Raw genomic sequence first — 15,936 nt, forward strand, 5'->3', positions numbered from 1 at the left:
TTTACAAGATCGAGGCACAAAACCCGAGGCAGGTCTGAGGGAACGCACTGCGTTCGGGGCACAGAGCCAATCCCATTCATCTGTCGAATCAAGAGTACGTAAGCCATGACGACTCAGGGGAACGCCCTGCGTTCGTGAGTGCCCCCAACACTATAAAAGGGAGACTAGGGCTCCAGGTTTGGTTGTTATTCTCCCACCATTTCCTCCACCGAACACCTCTCGAGTCCCTCTAAGATTACCCGGAAGCACCGGTATTATCCCTAGCACGCAACGCAAGTCCCGACGCTCCCGAGATTCCCAAGATTTCCGAGAAATCAGCTTTTTCCGGTCGAAGTTCTGCTCGATTATTGTCTCAACTTCTTTAAACTACCATTTCAACCAAGTGAGTTCATACCTCCGTTTCTATGCTTTTAACTTGTTTTAAATGCTTTTGAACACTTTACGAGGGGAAATACAAGTAAACACACGGTTAATCTCGTGTGAAAACATCAATATTTTGTTATACATTGGATGTTGTTTTTATAACTATCACATGGATTTTGTTAACATGCAAACATCCTACACCACTTTACCCTCTCGGGATGAAACATAATTATGAATATTTGAAGTTTTATTTATATGTTTGCATCATATCAAGGGTAACCATTTTTACTATAACATTCGTAAACATGCAAGAACATACAAATCATTATTATGCCTTGTCAACACTGTAGAAAAGGGTTATTATTTCAGAGACAAACATATTCATTCTAATACGTGACTTAATTGAGAATTCGTGAGTCATTCATCTTCAATATACCTTTTAAGGTACCGCTAGAAGTCCTGTTTATAACTAGAATCCCCCGTCCGGAGAACGTGACAAGTGTGTATAGATCTATACGAGACTAATGATCCTGCGCCCTGACTGTTAGCTACAGTCCCCGGGCTGACAAATGTCATCTCATTTCGACGCCTGAAGAACGTCGCTACAGGCAAATTATGATAGTACGGTTATAAAAATTCACTGGATAGACAATTATTATGGTATTATGTTTTCACGGGAGAAGTAACAAATACAGTTCTTTTCACATTCAAATACAAATATTCTTATAGTTTTGTTTTATAATAAGACTATATATCATTCTTTTGAGCATGTCATAATTGCTTACAGGTTACGGTCTTGGACATTTGAGACTGCATTTCACTTTTTGGAAAATATATGATTTTCTCGGTTCAAATACATACAATTTATATAACATTCACTCATATTCATTTCATACACTCATAAGAAAATATCGGATTTTCTTGAAAACGAACGTGAATTTTCGAATGACATTCATTTTCTCAGAACACTACTTATGAACTCACCAACTTTATTGTTGACACTTTTTCTTTGAAATAATTTGTATTCCTAGGAAAACGCTAAACCAGGTAGCAACTACTTTTGAAGACTAACGCGCTGGCGTTAGTAACATATTTTGGATCACCATATAGTATTGGATATTCAAACATGTAACACATACAATCATGTAAAATTTTCAAATATATTTATATTATGGTAGTGTGTACTTTGATTACTATTCAATTGTTATTATACTATACATGACGTACTCCGCCCCCGAATGTTTCCGCCGTTCAGGTTTGGGGGTGTGACATTCACCTCCATGGTACAACTTAATGGTAAACAATGTTGGGTGTCCATCTTCAAAACAAGATAAAAAAGCCACCTCGGGTGGAGTTACTTCAAAAAAGTTCAAGAAATCAAAAGAGAAAAAAGGGCAAATTGCGTACCATAAACAACCTTGGGGTTGAAGGGTTTGTTTAACAACCTTACGTGCCACATTTGTATGTTCATCCACCATTAATCTCTGCAAATCGCCACTTAACTAACAAAATAGATTTTGTGTCTAGGGCTTTTGTTGATCTTGGTTAGACAATGGCGATCTACTTTATTGAGGAGACGAACTATTTTTATTGTGTTTTAGCGGGAACAGTTACAAGGATGAATGAAATTAAATACCCTCAAATGAGAGGGACATGGATAAATTAACGGGAGCTTGGTAACGAATGTTAATTCATTAGACCAAACTCGCAACAAAATGAAACTGTTGGACCATTCTTGCGAGCCAAACTCATTTTGGACCAAATTTGCTAGTTTTGACATACCACATGAACCATTTTGCAATTTTTTCTTAATTATATGCATTTGACTCGAAAATCTATCTATGTTTAGTGTAGACACATAAAGAAAATTGGACTCCTTCACGTAACCCCCTTTTTGTCACAATATTTATTGTTATTATAATTATTTTTTGGTTTCTTGACTTTATAGCTTACTTTTAGAAATTGGATTTCAATTTCATTCGTCTCTTTTATTTCACAAAAGAGTCAATCTTTCCTAACACGCTTATAACACCCATTTCTCCAGGACCACCGTTCCTCGTAACGTTCCGGCGGCACACCATCGTCTTGGGGTTGAAAACGAGGGACCAGAGGACCAATGTTGGATAATTGCTTGAAGACGATGGGTGGGAGGCTATTATTATTATTATTATTATTATTATTATTATTATTATTATTATTATTATTATACAAAATAAAAAAATATAAGTTAGAAGCAAAATAGTCATTTGATTATGGTTTAACAGATTGAAACTAGTGGTTTTAGGCAAATGGACAAAAAACGTTATTAAACCCGAAATAAGCACCAAGTTAGAATATAACAACATAAATTTGTAATTTAGTATAATGAGAATCTTGAAAATTCTGCATAACTTAATAATAGAATGACAACAAATTAATATATAACAAGAAACAATGATAAAAAGATCCATTTTACCAAATAAATCAATAAAATAAATCTCATTTTCATAAATAAACCATTACCACGTAATAAATACCATTGACATATTGTAACATTTCTCCTTAGACTCTATCCATATTTCCTTTTCAAGAAAAGCAACCTCTCATAGGAAAATACATTTTCATATATCTATAACCGCAAACTAAATGCTACATAGTAGCTTCATGTTAAAGTTAAATGTTTGACCAAAAATTTATATTAGACATGTATAATGTACACAATCCATTTCTTAGCTTGTAAACCCTTAATCTTTTCAAACTAGACATCTGCCGCAAGGGATAGTTGAATTCTCTCAACATGTTAGTTGAGAGTCACCTTGCCAACACTTTGGTGTATAAAGATGTCTAATTAATAGGGAAAATGACTTAGAAAAAAAAAAAAAAAAAAAAAAAAAAAAACACTTAATGCATAAAAGTTTTTTTATTTAATGGAAACAAAACATCTTAATGTATTGACATCGATTATTTTTTTTTTCTGAGTTTTCTTTATTTCTTTATAATAAAAATCATATTTATATCGAAAATCATGAGTAATGGAGTATTTTTTTTTATGTTCATATATGAAGTTATTCACTGTTATATGGGTAAATAGCATATATATTTATGTGCTCGTTATACTTGATTTTTCATTATATATGTAATAATTGTTTGAATTTAATTTTATTCTTTGAAGTTATTTTAAAAATATGTTTAATCTAAGTTACAATCATATTATTTTTTAAACATTTTTAAAATTTTAATACGAAGATATGCAATATTAATTTATAATGATTATTAAATAAATATTCATTTATTATTTATTAGATTTACATGTAAATTGTCATTTATTTAGATTCAGTCGATGCATTAAATTGATCAAGTTAATTTTATATATATATATATATATATATATATATATATATATATATATATATATATATATATATATATATATATATATATATATATATATATATATATATATATATATATATATATATATATATATATATAACGTAAGAACAATTAGGAGCCATTCATTTTTTTAAATATAAATGCTGAAAATAAATGGTTTAATTAAATCAAGTAGGGAAAATATGTAAGGTCACTGATTAATTAAAAATAACAAAATATTTCATGTACTTATTCCTAAATGAAAGATTTTATTGTTTGAGTCATCAAAATCAACGATTTGTCGTTCATCCAAACAACGTTCTTCATAAAAAGTCAATGTTCTTCATCTAAAATCATTGATTCTTCGTATAAAAATACAAATCAACGTTCAATCTTAGGCCCAGTTTGTTGATCTAAAGCAAAATGCTTTCAAATCGTCCAGGCTTATCCATCTCATCATCATTTAATGCCCGTGAATCGTTGAAACTCCATCAATCGGGCATTCATCAACATCCTACAACATTCAACGATCAAACATTCATCAACATAACTAAAATTTTTTTGAATCTTTACAACCTCGTCTCTTAGGTAAATCTATTGTGCAAACCTCGTCTTTTTTTATCAAATTTTTTGAGATTTTTAGTCATTGTTCTTTTAGTTCAAGGTTAATTGTTTGTATTTTGTATGTCCATTGAGAATTTTATCACAAGTATAAGATTTAACTTGTATGCACATCAAATGTTTGATGAAATGCTCCATAGTGGCCTGTTTGAATTTTTACGTGTTATTCACATATGAATAACACATAAGATTAAATTTCGCATAATGTTGATTATTTTTTTTTGAACGGCTGAATGAAATAAAAAGGCTAGCAAAGAGCTAGCAAACAAGAACAAATTAGTTCATGAGAGGATTAAACATCCACTCATTCCAATTTTTCCTAGCTTTACGATTCCTATTACAATACCAATTATAAGAAAAAGAAATGATAGAATCAAACATTAACTATTTCTTGTACTTCTTGTTGTTGCCAAAAACAAGATTGTCCTGATACGTCCATAAGACCCAAATGAGAGAAACACAAATCGATTCCATGATGCCTTATTTTTGGTATTTCTAGTGAATGTTTTACCTAGTGATGAGCCTAAAATGTAAATCCATGTGGTTCACTATTTAAATGAAATTGATAGAAAACGATAAAAAAAAAAAATTCAAAAAAATAGTAGTTATGGGTTTGGATAAGATCGATTCATTTAAAAAATTATTTTCCATTTTTTTTAATTTAACTTGTAGTGGAATATTCATATTAGATTATATCATAAAAAATCTTGGGCTATTAAAATGTAGAATATGAGTTACATTTGTTTTTTTTTTCTTGCCAAAGATATTAGGGTAGTTCACTACAATTATTTAAGATAGATCATATATTTAATACTATATAACTTGTTATACATATGAAAAAAAAAATAAGTGGGTCAAGTGACACACCTTGGATATATATATATATATATATATATATATATATATATATATATATATATATATATATATATATATACACACACACACACACACAAACACACGTTCGTCGTTGGTTTTATTATGTTTATATGAGTTAACTTGTTTGCACATCAAATATTTAATGAAATGCTTCATAGAGTTCTGTTTGTATTTTTACATGTTATTCATATATGAATAACACATAAGATTATAAGTTTCATGATGTTGATTATGATTTGCATTTTGTTTTGTATTTCTAGTGAATGTTTTACCATATTTATATAAGTTAACTTATGTGCACTCTAACCATTTGATGAAATGTTACATATACCTTTATTGTATTTTTATACATTATTCACATGTGAATAACATGTAACCTAACATCGCTACTTTGTGTACTTAATTAATAGATATTGATTCAGATGTGAATGTATATTCACAAGTGAATATCACATTGTATATTCTATTTATTTGATATATTAAGTTGCCAAGGTTTATTCATATGTGAATGGTATATATATATATATATATATATATATATATATATATATATATATATATATATATATATATATATATATATATTGTATTAATGGTAAATTAAAATTTAAATATAATTTTTGTATGTTATATCATATATTAACATAACATGTGTAATTAAACTGATATATTTATATGTGAATATAGGTTTTATATGTGAAGAATATATACCATTTCATATTTGATTTGTATTATTAATAAGAATATACTAATTCACATTTTAATGTATAATATTTTTTAATATTGTTTATTTGGCATATTCACATGTGAATATACCTTGACACGCGGATCAATATATACTTATTAAAATTCCAAAAGCACATATGCAAAAAGTTTTATTTACATGCGAATAAATAATATTATATTATTTTATTCATATGTGATTAATATGTAAATAGATTAATAAGAAATATAAATTATAACAAATTTTGTATGTATTCACATGTTAAATAGAAAAAGAAAAAACATTGATTATGACATAATAAACGATGTTGAACTAGTAAATGATTAATTAGTAGAAAAGAAAACACATTAATGAAGAAAATATATTTCTTCTATTCACATGTAAATATATATAATTTAATATATTTTGTATTTTTTTTGTTAAATACATCTCATTAGCTAACTGTAGTCCATCTTAGTACAATATTGAATTTAAATAGTTGTTATGTGTAGAAAAACTTTATACACAAAACAATTAATGTATTGTGTTATTTATTTATATGTGAATAAATGTTGGATTCCCATTTGAATAATTTAATTAAAAAAATATATTAATATGTGAATATACATTGTTGCATCCAAAAGGAAATATTTTTGTTACACTCTATTGTTATATTCATATAAATTTGTTCACAATCTAATACATTAATTTTTTCTATTTATTCATATGAATAAATAATAACTTTTTTTTTTCGGGAAATTGAAAAAACAATCAAACCCCGTTTTAAGGCCTAAACAAACCCAAACGACGGAGAAAACATATTATATGTGTGTTAATATCATATAAATGACACATAAAATCGATTTGAATGAGATTTTTAATCAAGTATCTAAACAAATATTTAAAAAAAAGTTTTCAGAAAACAAAAATAATCAATTTTAAGGTCCTTAAATAGTCTTGAATAGCCAAAAAACACCATACGTTATGGTGTATCTATGATTATTATAAATCACATCATTTTCCATGTACCGTGAAAATTTCATTGAAATCTGAGACTAAACATCACCGCGACATATTTTATGATGTCACTAAGTTTTCATTCCTACTAGTTGTGACAATTATCAGAAGTCGTCATCAGTCGTCAACAGCAAAGATGCCAAAACGTGAATTGTAATAAGATTAACTTGTAATATTTGTAAATTTGTATTGATAATAAAATACCACGTGTTCCAATATATGAGAGAAGTTAGCCAAAGCGTCCAAAATTTTAAAATATTTGCGCAAAAGTTTTGTACTATTTTGAAAAAATAATAATATTATTAGAAAGTACTCGTCGATACAATCCCGAATATATAAAGAACGCAAAAATCTGATTTCGTAAGAAGAAGGTATGATTTTTCTAAGTTTTAAAATCAACCTTGTGCAGAAATGAGTGTCGTAAAAAATAAAAAAATATTGGTCGAGTTTTAACCAAAACAATGTAAAGGAGAATCATAGTACTCCTCGATACAAAAACGTGGACATAAAGAACGCTAAAAACGGAATCCGTATGTGAAAGTTATGATTGTTACAAAATCATTTAAGTGCACCCCTTATAAAAATATGGACTAAAAATAAAGTTTGAATTAGTAAAAACAATCTAAAGGAAAGTTATAGTACTCTTCGATAACTAAAGGTGAATATAAAGAACGTCAAAAACATGGCTCGTATGTAAAAGTTATGATTTTTCAAAAATCAAAGATTTTACTCGGCAGAAGCCGGCGTGGCACGCCCAGAGCGTGTCACGTGGCCCCACTGAAGCGCGAATTCATCCATATTCGGTTGATGTGAGCGAGTGAGTAAGCGACATGTGTAATCATCGGGAGGAGCCAGCACGCTGAAGCATGACATGCCTCTGTTTTAGCGTAGTGCTCTCTTAAATCCTAACTATAAATATAATCCTTGACCCCCTTAGTTCTAACACCCATTTCTAATACCTTTCTCTTACTCTCGACTGTATTACCTACTCCCCTTCTCCCGAGCAGCCACGAGCTCCCAGACACCCTCAGGTATAGCGCCCGAAGCCCAGTCAAAGCACGCTTCGAGGGTGATTTCACAACCTCATTTTAATATTGTTTCAACTTTTCGAGGGAGATTACATACATAGTTAAATAAATTATTGTTTTATATATTGACCGTTAATTATTAATTATAAATCAATGTTTTTCTTCATGTCGTCGTTATGCCTAATATTTATAGATAATATTATGCCTAGTGATTACTCTGTTTACTCTTGCTCATTTTTAATGGATAATACTAAAATATTATGCCATTATTCTGTTCATTTTAATGGATAATATTGAACTATTAGTTTGTTATTCTATTGATTTTAATGGATAATACTAAATTTTATGTCATTACTCCGCTCAGATAATAACTATATTATATCCTTCAAAGATAAATAAACATTATAATTATATTAATATAATTATAAAAAGGAAACATGAATCTAATAACTTGGAAACTTGAAAACAATTAGGGTTTTTCACTTGGTGTTAATAAGACTTATTCATCACATTATGCTAATTATTTAGCTAATATCTCAGGTCTGTAATTGTTAAATCTTAAGTGAGCGGGATAGTTATGTATAGATTTAAACGAGGTTGACAACCCCACATGTGGTTGCTAGCTACAACCTTGACAGATGAGTCACGATAGAGATAAATGTCTAGCATAATTTTTTTTCGACGTCCGATGAAGTGTCGTGGTGAGGGATAATTCTCAGTCATTCAACTCGATTATGGGAACTCATTTCAACACCACCTCCAACACGCCATAAGGGAAATTACTAAAATAAGTTAATACTAAAACTTATATATAGTAAAACACTACTATGGGACAAGAATTCAACACTGCTTATATAAGTTGAATTAACACTTGGAATAAAGATACTCCACTAATTATATAAGTTGAAATAGTAAAAAATACTTATAAAACAAATACTTGATACTTTCGATTTAAAACGATAAAAACTTGTGAACTCACAAACATTATATTGACGTTTTCAAAACCGTGTGTATTCTCATTAAACTAGAAGTCGGAAGTACCAACACATTTGGGAGTAACATTCATGGATTCACTGGAGGCATTATTATTGTTCGATTATTTAAGACATTAATTGCATTTGAATTTTTTGTTACTTGTAAAACTTATTATGATGTAATATCTATTGATCATAAAAGTAGTAGTTTTATTATATTTTATGTGTAATTGTTCAATGTAATCAATATCTATGATTCATGAAGACGTTGCAGAGTCTGATGTTTCCGCCTTTGGCCGAGGGTGTAACACTAGTGCTGACATCATCATGACTTGTTAGTTTTAATCGCATATGAATAAATAAAGAAAATCATTGGGTTAAAAAACAAATTGAATTGTACAATATTTTACTATATATATATATATATTGTTTCATGAAAACTATTCACATCTTAATCTAACATGATAAAAATGATGAATATACTCAATTGTACAACATTCACATGTGAATATAGCAACTATATTGTCTTCATCAATAATGTCTTCCTTTTTTGGACTAGCTAACCGTCAACTCTTAGGACATTAATCAACCGCTAATAAAATGTTATGCACTTGTTGAAGTATAATCATCCCCTTATTAATATGTAAATACACATAAAAATGTTATAATAAACATATATTGTTATTTAATAGTAATAATGATTTATTCACATGTGAATATTACATGTATATTCATATGTGAATGTTACTTCATATATTCACATGTGAACATTACATGTAATGTAAGATTCATATGTAATTATATCAAATAAACTAAATGTATAATGTAATATTTACATGTGAATACAACTTCGCACATGAATATACCATATAAAAATAATATATCATGTAATATTCACATATGGTTATACCATATAAAGAAAATATACATTCACATATGAACCATTATATGTTTAGTAAGAAGATCAAGTAAATATAACTTTTAGTTACTAGTAGATTTACATGTGAATATTATTGGTATATCCGCATGTGAATATTCTTGGTATATTCGCAAGTAAATATAACATTGTATACTCACATGTGAATTTAAATTTTATATAATGTTCACATACGAATATACCTCAATGCATGGATATACCAAATATAAACAAAATATGTAATGTAGGATTCACATGTGAATATAACTGAATATACAATATAATATTCATATGTGTTCATATCTTGTTAACAAAAAAACATATTATGTAATATTCATATGTGATTATATAATTTAAATAAATTATACATTCACATATGAATAAATATATGTTTATTGAGAGGATAAAGTAATCATAAGTTGTGATGTATAATTTATATGTGAATAACATATAAAAATTACATTTCATCAAACAGTTGATATACATACAACTTAAGTTCAACAACGGTGACTAACTTGAAGAATTGATCACAATCCAAATTAAACCAAATCATATCAAAATCTATGAAAAACCATAGGATTGAAATATAAAAAAAAATATGAAAAAACACTTTGAAGCATTTCATCAAATAATTGTAGTGCATAAAATTTAAGGTCATTAACAAAACTTGAATAAGTAAACAAAAAAAATACAAGTCAAACCAAATCCAATCAAAATTGATTAAAAACCAATATATTGAGATAAAAATTTATGAAAAAAGCGATGAATACTAGATTGTACATGTTTTATTAGCTGAACAATGAGGTTGAGAAAAATCTGATGATTGTATGATTATGTTGATGCATTTTTGTATCATTGAATTTTGTGTGATGTTGATAAATATTTGATTGATGAATTTTGATATTTGACGAATGTTAGAAAATGTTGAGATTGATAAATCTACGCAATTACTAATAGTTATTCTTAAGATCAATGAATATGGACTTCTAGAAAAGGTTGAACAACAATTTCAAGTTCTTAGGATCAAAAATTTTGGATTACGAATCAGTGCTTTAAGATTAAAATCAAAGGTTTTTTTTATGATGAATCAATGATTTTGGACGATTAAGTGAAACGTTTGATAAAGAATCGATGATGTGGATAAATCTAAAAACTTTACGTATATATGTTTACAAAACATAAAAGAATGATTCTTAAAATATCCCTATCTAATTAAAATGTCATTTTTATTATAAAACTAGTGGCTCAGATTTGTTCTTGTGTTCTTGATTACATATTTGTTCTTAGTTGAACCTAAATCTCTCACTCACTCACTCACTCTCTCTCTCTCTCTCTCTCTCTCTCTCTCTCTCTCTATATATATATATATATATATATATATATATATATATATATATATATATATATATATATATATATATATATATCCCTATACACACACACACACTAGATGTGTGCCCGCACAAAGCAGCGGCGATAAATAATTATTTTGACGAATCGTTTCTTACGGGAAAATAATTATTATATTTTATTTTTAATTACTATGTAATTAAAAAATATATAACTTTTAAATAAAATCTTTATGTTTAGCACTTATATTTATATTGACTGTTTATAAATTTGATGTAAATTAATTATTACTGCTGTCTAATTTAAGAAATGTATATTAATTTATATAGAGAAATTTAATAATTTAAAACTGTCATTTTTGTCTAAATTAAATTTCTTAATAACCTTTACTAAATCAAGTCTCTAAACTTTTTGGCAAGTATAAATGATCTATTTATGTATAATTGATTTATACAAAAAGCTTTGTACCATATACCTCTTAAAACTCAAGATATGACTAATATATATATATATATATATATATATATATATATATATATATATATATATCTTATACTATATTATAAAGGATATTAGTCATATCTTGAGTTTTAAGAGGTATATATATACATATATATATATATATATATATATATATATATATATATATATATATATATATATATATATGATATCGAGAATGAAAGAACAATTGCAGGCCACATATTTCAAATTTGCTACCTAAACGCTCCAATGTACTGGGAAGACGAAACAAATAAAATTTACAAAAAAACACTTTCATGATTTATTTTTAAGTAAATCAAAAAATTAACTTTTACTAAATCATTTCTTACGGGAAAATAATTATTATATTTTATTTTTAATTACTATGTAATTAAAAAAAATATAACTTTTAAATAAAATCTTTATGTTTAGCACTTATATTTATATTGACTGTTTATAAATTTGATGTAAATTAATTATTACTGCTGTCTAATTTAAGAAATGTATATTAATTTATATAGAGAAATTTAATAATTTAAAACTGTCATTTTTGTCTAAATTAAATTTCTTAATAACCTTTACTAAATCAAGTCTCTAAACTTTTTGGCAAGTATAAATGATCTATTTATGTATAATTGATTTATACAAAAAACTTTGTACCATATACCTCTTAAAACTCAAGATATGACTAATATATATATATATATATATATATATATATATATATATCTTATACTATATTATAAAGGATATTAGTCATATCTTGAGTTTTAAGAGGTATATATATATATATATATATATATATATATATATATATATATATATATATATGATATCGAGAATGAAAGAACAATTGCAGGCCACATATTTCAAATTTGCTACCTAAACGCTCCAATGTACTGGGAAGACGAAACAAATAAAATTTACAAAAAAACACTTTCATGATTTATTTTTAAGTAAATCAAAAAATTAACTTTTACGATAATTTAAGTGAATAACAACAAAATCATCATAAAAATAAATCATGAATATGTTTTTTTGGGGGTTTTTTGTGAATCATTTTATTTTTTATTAATTTAGTGATTTATTTGTTTTGTTCACCACAAAAATATATAAAATAAAACTTCTTATCTTCCTACAATTCTTTTATCAGATCTCTCTCTCTCTCTCTCTCTATATATATATATATATATATATATATATATATATATATATATATATATATATATATATATATATATAAAGAGAGAAAGAGAGAAAGAGAGATAAGTTCAATTAAGAAAATAAAAAAAAGGTTGAGAATGAAAAAATCATTTTCAACCAATCATTTAGTTTTGGTGCAAAACCTCCATGACACCGACACAAAAAGAAAATGATTGTACATGTGTTTTTCAAAGTTGTAGTTTGTTTCCATAAACTATGTTAATCATTACCTTAATATATATATATATATATATATATATATATACAAACTACATATTTTTTATTTATTTTTAATTTTTAAAGAGCTATTTTTTTTATCGAAAATGATTTTAAATGTATCAGAATTTATAATTTTTTATTCTCTATAAATAGACATCAATATTAATATAGTTTTAACAAAAAATATATTTTTTTATAGTTTTAGTTATCATTATTCATAAGTGAATAAAAATTAATTTAATTTTTATTACAATACATTTGTTATTCACTTATAAATAAACATATATACATAATTTTTTTACAGTTTAAGCATCATTCATATATATATATATATATATATATATATATATATATATATATATATATATATATATATAATGTAATAATATTTTTTACCTAAAATATATTTTTGGAAAAATGTAACTGTAGCACATCAAAGTTTCGTCTATTATCTGATTTGGTCAATAAAGTTATTTTTTTGCACAATGGACTATTAAACTCGTTTTTTTTACCTGTTAAACAGGGGAATTATCCACATTTTACCCGGTTTCACCAGTTACACTAAGCTTATTTGGCTTTATTGTTCTTTTTTCTAATATGTGGCCTTTTCCCCCTCTTTTGAAACCCTAAATTAAAGAAAAACCCCTACCCTTTACCCAAGAAGAACAATACGTCTTCTTCCCGGTTCCCCCATCACAAAAATCAACCGGTGATTGTGCTTGCTTCTACATCCCGATTGAGCTTGCTTCTGCGTTCGTAGCCTTTACCCCAAGCAAAACAGAGATCGACATTGCTCTTTTTTCTCCATCTATCAATCGATCAAAGGTCTCAGTCACTGAACGACACCCCTTTTCTTCGTTCCTAATCGATGATTACTTACGTCTTATTCACAACTTTTCTGTGTATGTGCGAGATTCCACAACAACAAGGAATCAAATTCCATTTTTCTTCTTCTTAGTATCAAAATCTAAAGGTTGATAATGGCCATGGTGACTGGTATATAGAAAATAAGGATGGTCTGTTGGTGAAGGGTATGTTGTAATGAAGAGACAAGGATGGTGGCTTTATATACAGGTAAGTGGCAGGGGATTATTCTGTTTGTTTCTCGTAAATCATTTGGTTTTGGACCAATCTTTCTTATACATACAAACACTAAGGATACTTGGTGTTCATTGTGTTCATTAGTGAAAGAAAAGGGGAAGATGAAAGACATGAAGAACTCTCACCGATGATCTATCGATTTAGGGCTTGGATTAGAGGGATGATGGCAACAGTGTGAGGTTGAAGATGTTGATGTTAGAAGGTTGATGAAAGTTGTGGTGGGAGATTGACGAAATCGGAATTTAGAGCATGTATTTGTGTATTTGTTCAAGAAGATAGATTGAAGAAATCAGAATTTAGGGCCTGTATTTGAATGATTGGTTTCCGATTTGGGATTTGGTCATTCCGACTACTGGCCTAAATATCATCTGGTGAAGCTATAATCGTCACCTCAAACCAACCTCCAATCACAACACGATCTCCCTGTAACTTCCACCTCCTCCACCACCAACCCTTTCCAGCGACTTAACCTCCTCTACCATTAACCCTTGAATTCCAGTTCTTTGGCTTGGATCTCGTTGGCGAGATGGTATCGGAGGAGCATGATCTTGCTTGAGGTTGTAGAGGTCGATGGCAGAGTAGCATATCTTTCTAGCCACCAAATCGATATTCGTTCTTCGTTTTCTTGTTTTAATTGATCTGTGTAATCAGTATATTACGAATTAACTATTGATTTAACTTAGGAGCCAACAAGATTGATTTTAGTTGGGTTAATACCTTAAAAACCATTATTTATACATGTCCGTTTCGATTTAACTCTAATATTTTTATTTGTTACTTATTTGCCATTAATTGTGTTGACTGGTTATGAAAAGTCAATGGTAGCCGGTTTCGTCGATTTAATAGGTTACCCTAACATTTTAGATACCCAAAATCCACTTTTTCCCCAAAACCTCTCCTTCACTCTTGCAAAAGGCGTTCTTCCTCACACATCACGTCTTCTTCTTTTCCATGGCTTCGTCTTCAACAACTTCTATCAGCAAACCGATTTATCGCACTAAGTGTGATTGTGGTGATCAACTGCAATACTCAGTTTCAAGAACTGATAAAAACCCAGGAAGAAAGTTCAAGGCATGCCCTAACTATAAGGTAAAATTGAGGGATTTTGTTTTATTTTGTTATCTTTCAAAAGTTAGTAAATGAAGCTTTTGTTGGCAGGGTACCAAAAAAGGTGTAAATATTTCAAGTGGCTTGACACAGAAGAGATGGAGTTTTATGCTAATGAAAGGGAGCCCTATAACGAAATTGTTGCTAGTGGTGTTCTGCAGGTGATCAAGTTGTTGAAGTTTGTGTTGGTGATGTTGGTGGTTATTGGAGTAATTTTGTTAATTGGCATTGTATTTTAAGAACCAGTTGGTTAGGGCAGTTATAATTTTTTTTGTATTTGGTAGGGTTAAGGTTGTTGTAGGTTTGTTATTTTGGTTAGGGCAGGTGATCAATGTAGTTATGGTAATGTTTGATGGAGAAGTGTATTGACAGTAATCCAATCTTATTTATGTCCCTGTGAATTGGTAATTACATTATAGTGATTCATTACAATGTAGTTATGGTAATGTACTAAATCTTGTGTAAGCAAGTGAAATGTAGTAGAACTTGGTAAAACTTGGTAATAACTGAATGTACTAAAACAAGGAAGTAAAGGACATTAACTGGAATGACAATTAACATATGATTGTAAGCAAGTGAATTGGTAATTGCATTATAGTGATTCATTACAATGTAGTTATG

At 28.0% G+C, this 15,936-nt stretch overlaps 1 protein-coding gene across 1 annotated transcript; it reads left to right on the top strand.

Annotated features, from left to right (window-relative positions):
* Window positions 1–15,159: 15,159 nt before the first annotated feature.
* On the top strand, window positions 15,160–15,554 carry LOC128126044 (uncharacterized). Its single transcript, XM_052763754.1, has 2 exons — window positions 15,160–15,297; window positions 15,354–15,554. The coding sequence occupies exons 1-2, from the start codon at window positions 15,160–15,162 to the stop codon at window positions 15,552–15,554; spliced, it is 339 nt and encodes a 112-aa protein (XP_052619714.1).
* The last annotated feature ends 382 nt before the right edge of the window (window positions 15,555–15,936 follow it).

This window comes from Lactuca sativa, chromosome 5 (assembly GCF_002870075.4).
Source record: "Lactuca sativa cultivar Salinas chromosome 5, Lsat_Salinas_v11, whole genome shotgun sequence".
NCBI lineage: Eukaryota > Viridiplantae > Streptophyta > Magnoliopsida > Asterales > Asteraceae > Lactuca > Lactuca sativa.

Excerpts from the sequence above, each read along its gene's own strand:
- LOC128126044 (XM_052763754.1), top strand. The coding sequence starts at position 15,160 with ATGGCTTCGTCTTCAACAACTTCTATCAGCAAACCGATTTATCGCACT. Across the intron at positions 15,298-15,353 it reads AGGCATGCCCTAACTATAAG|CTTTTGTTGGCAGGGTACCA; the intron begins GTAAAATTGAGG and ends TAGTAAATGAAG.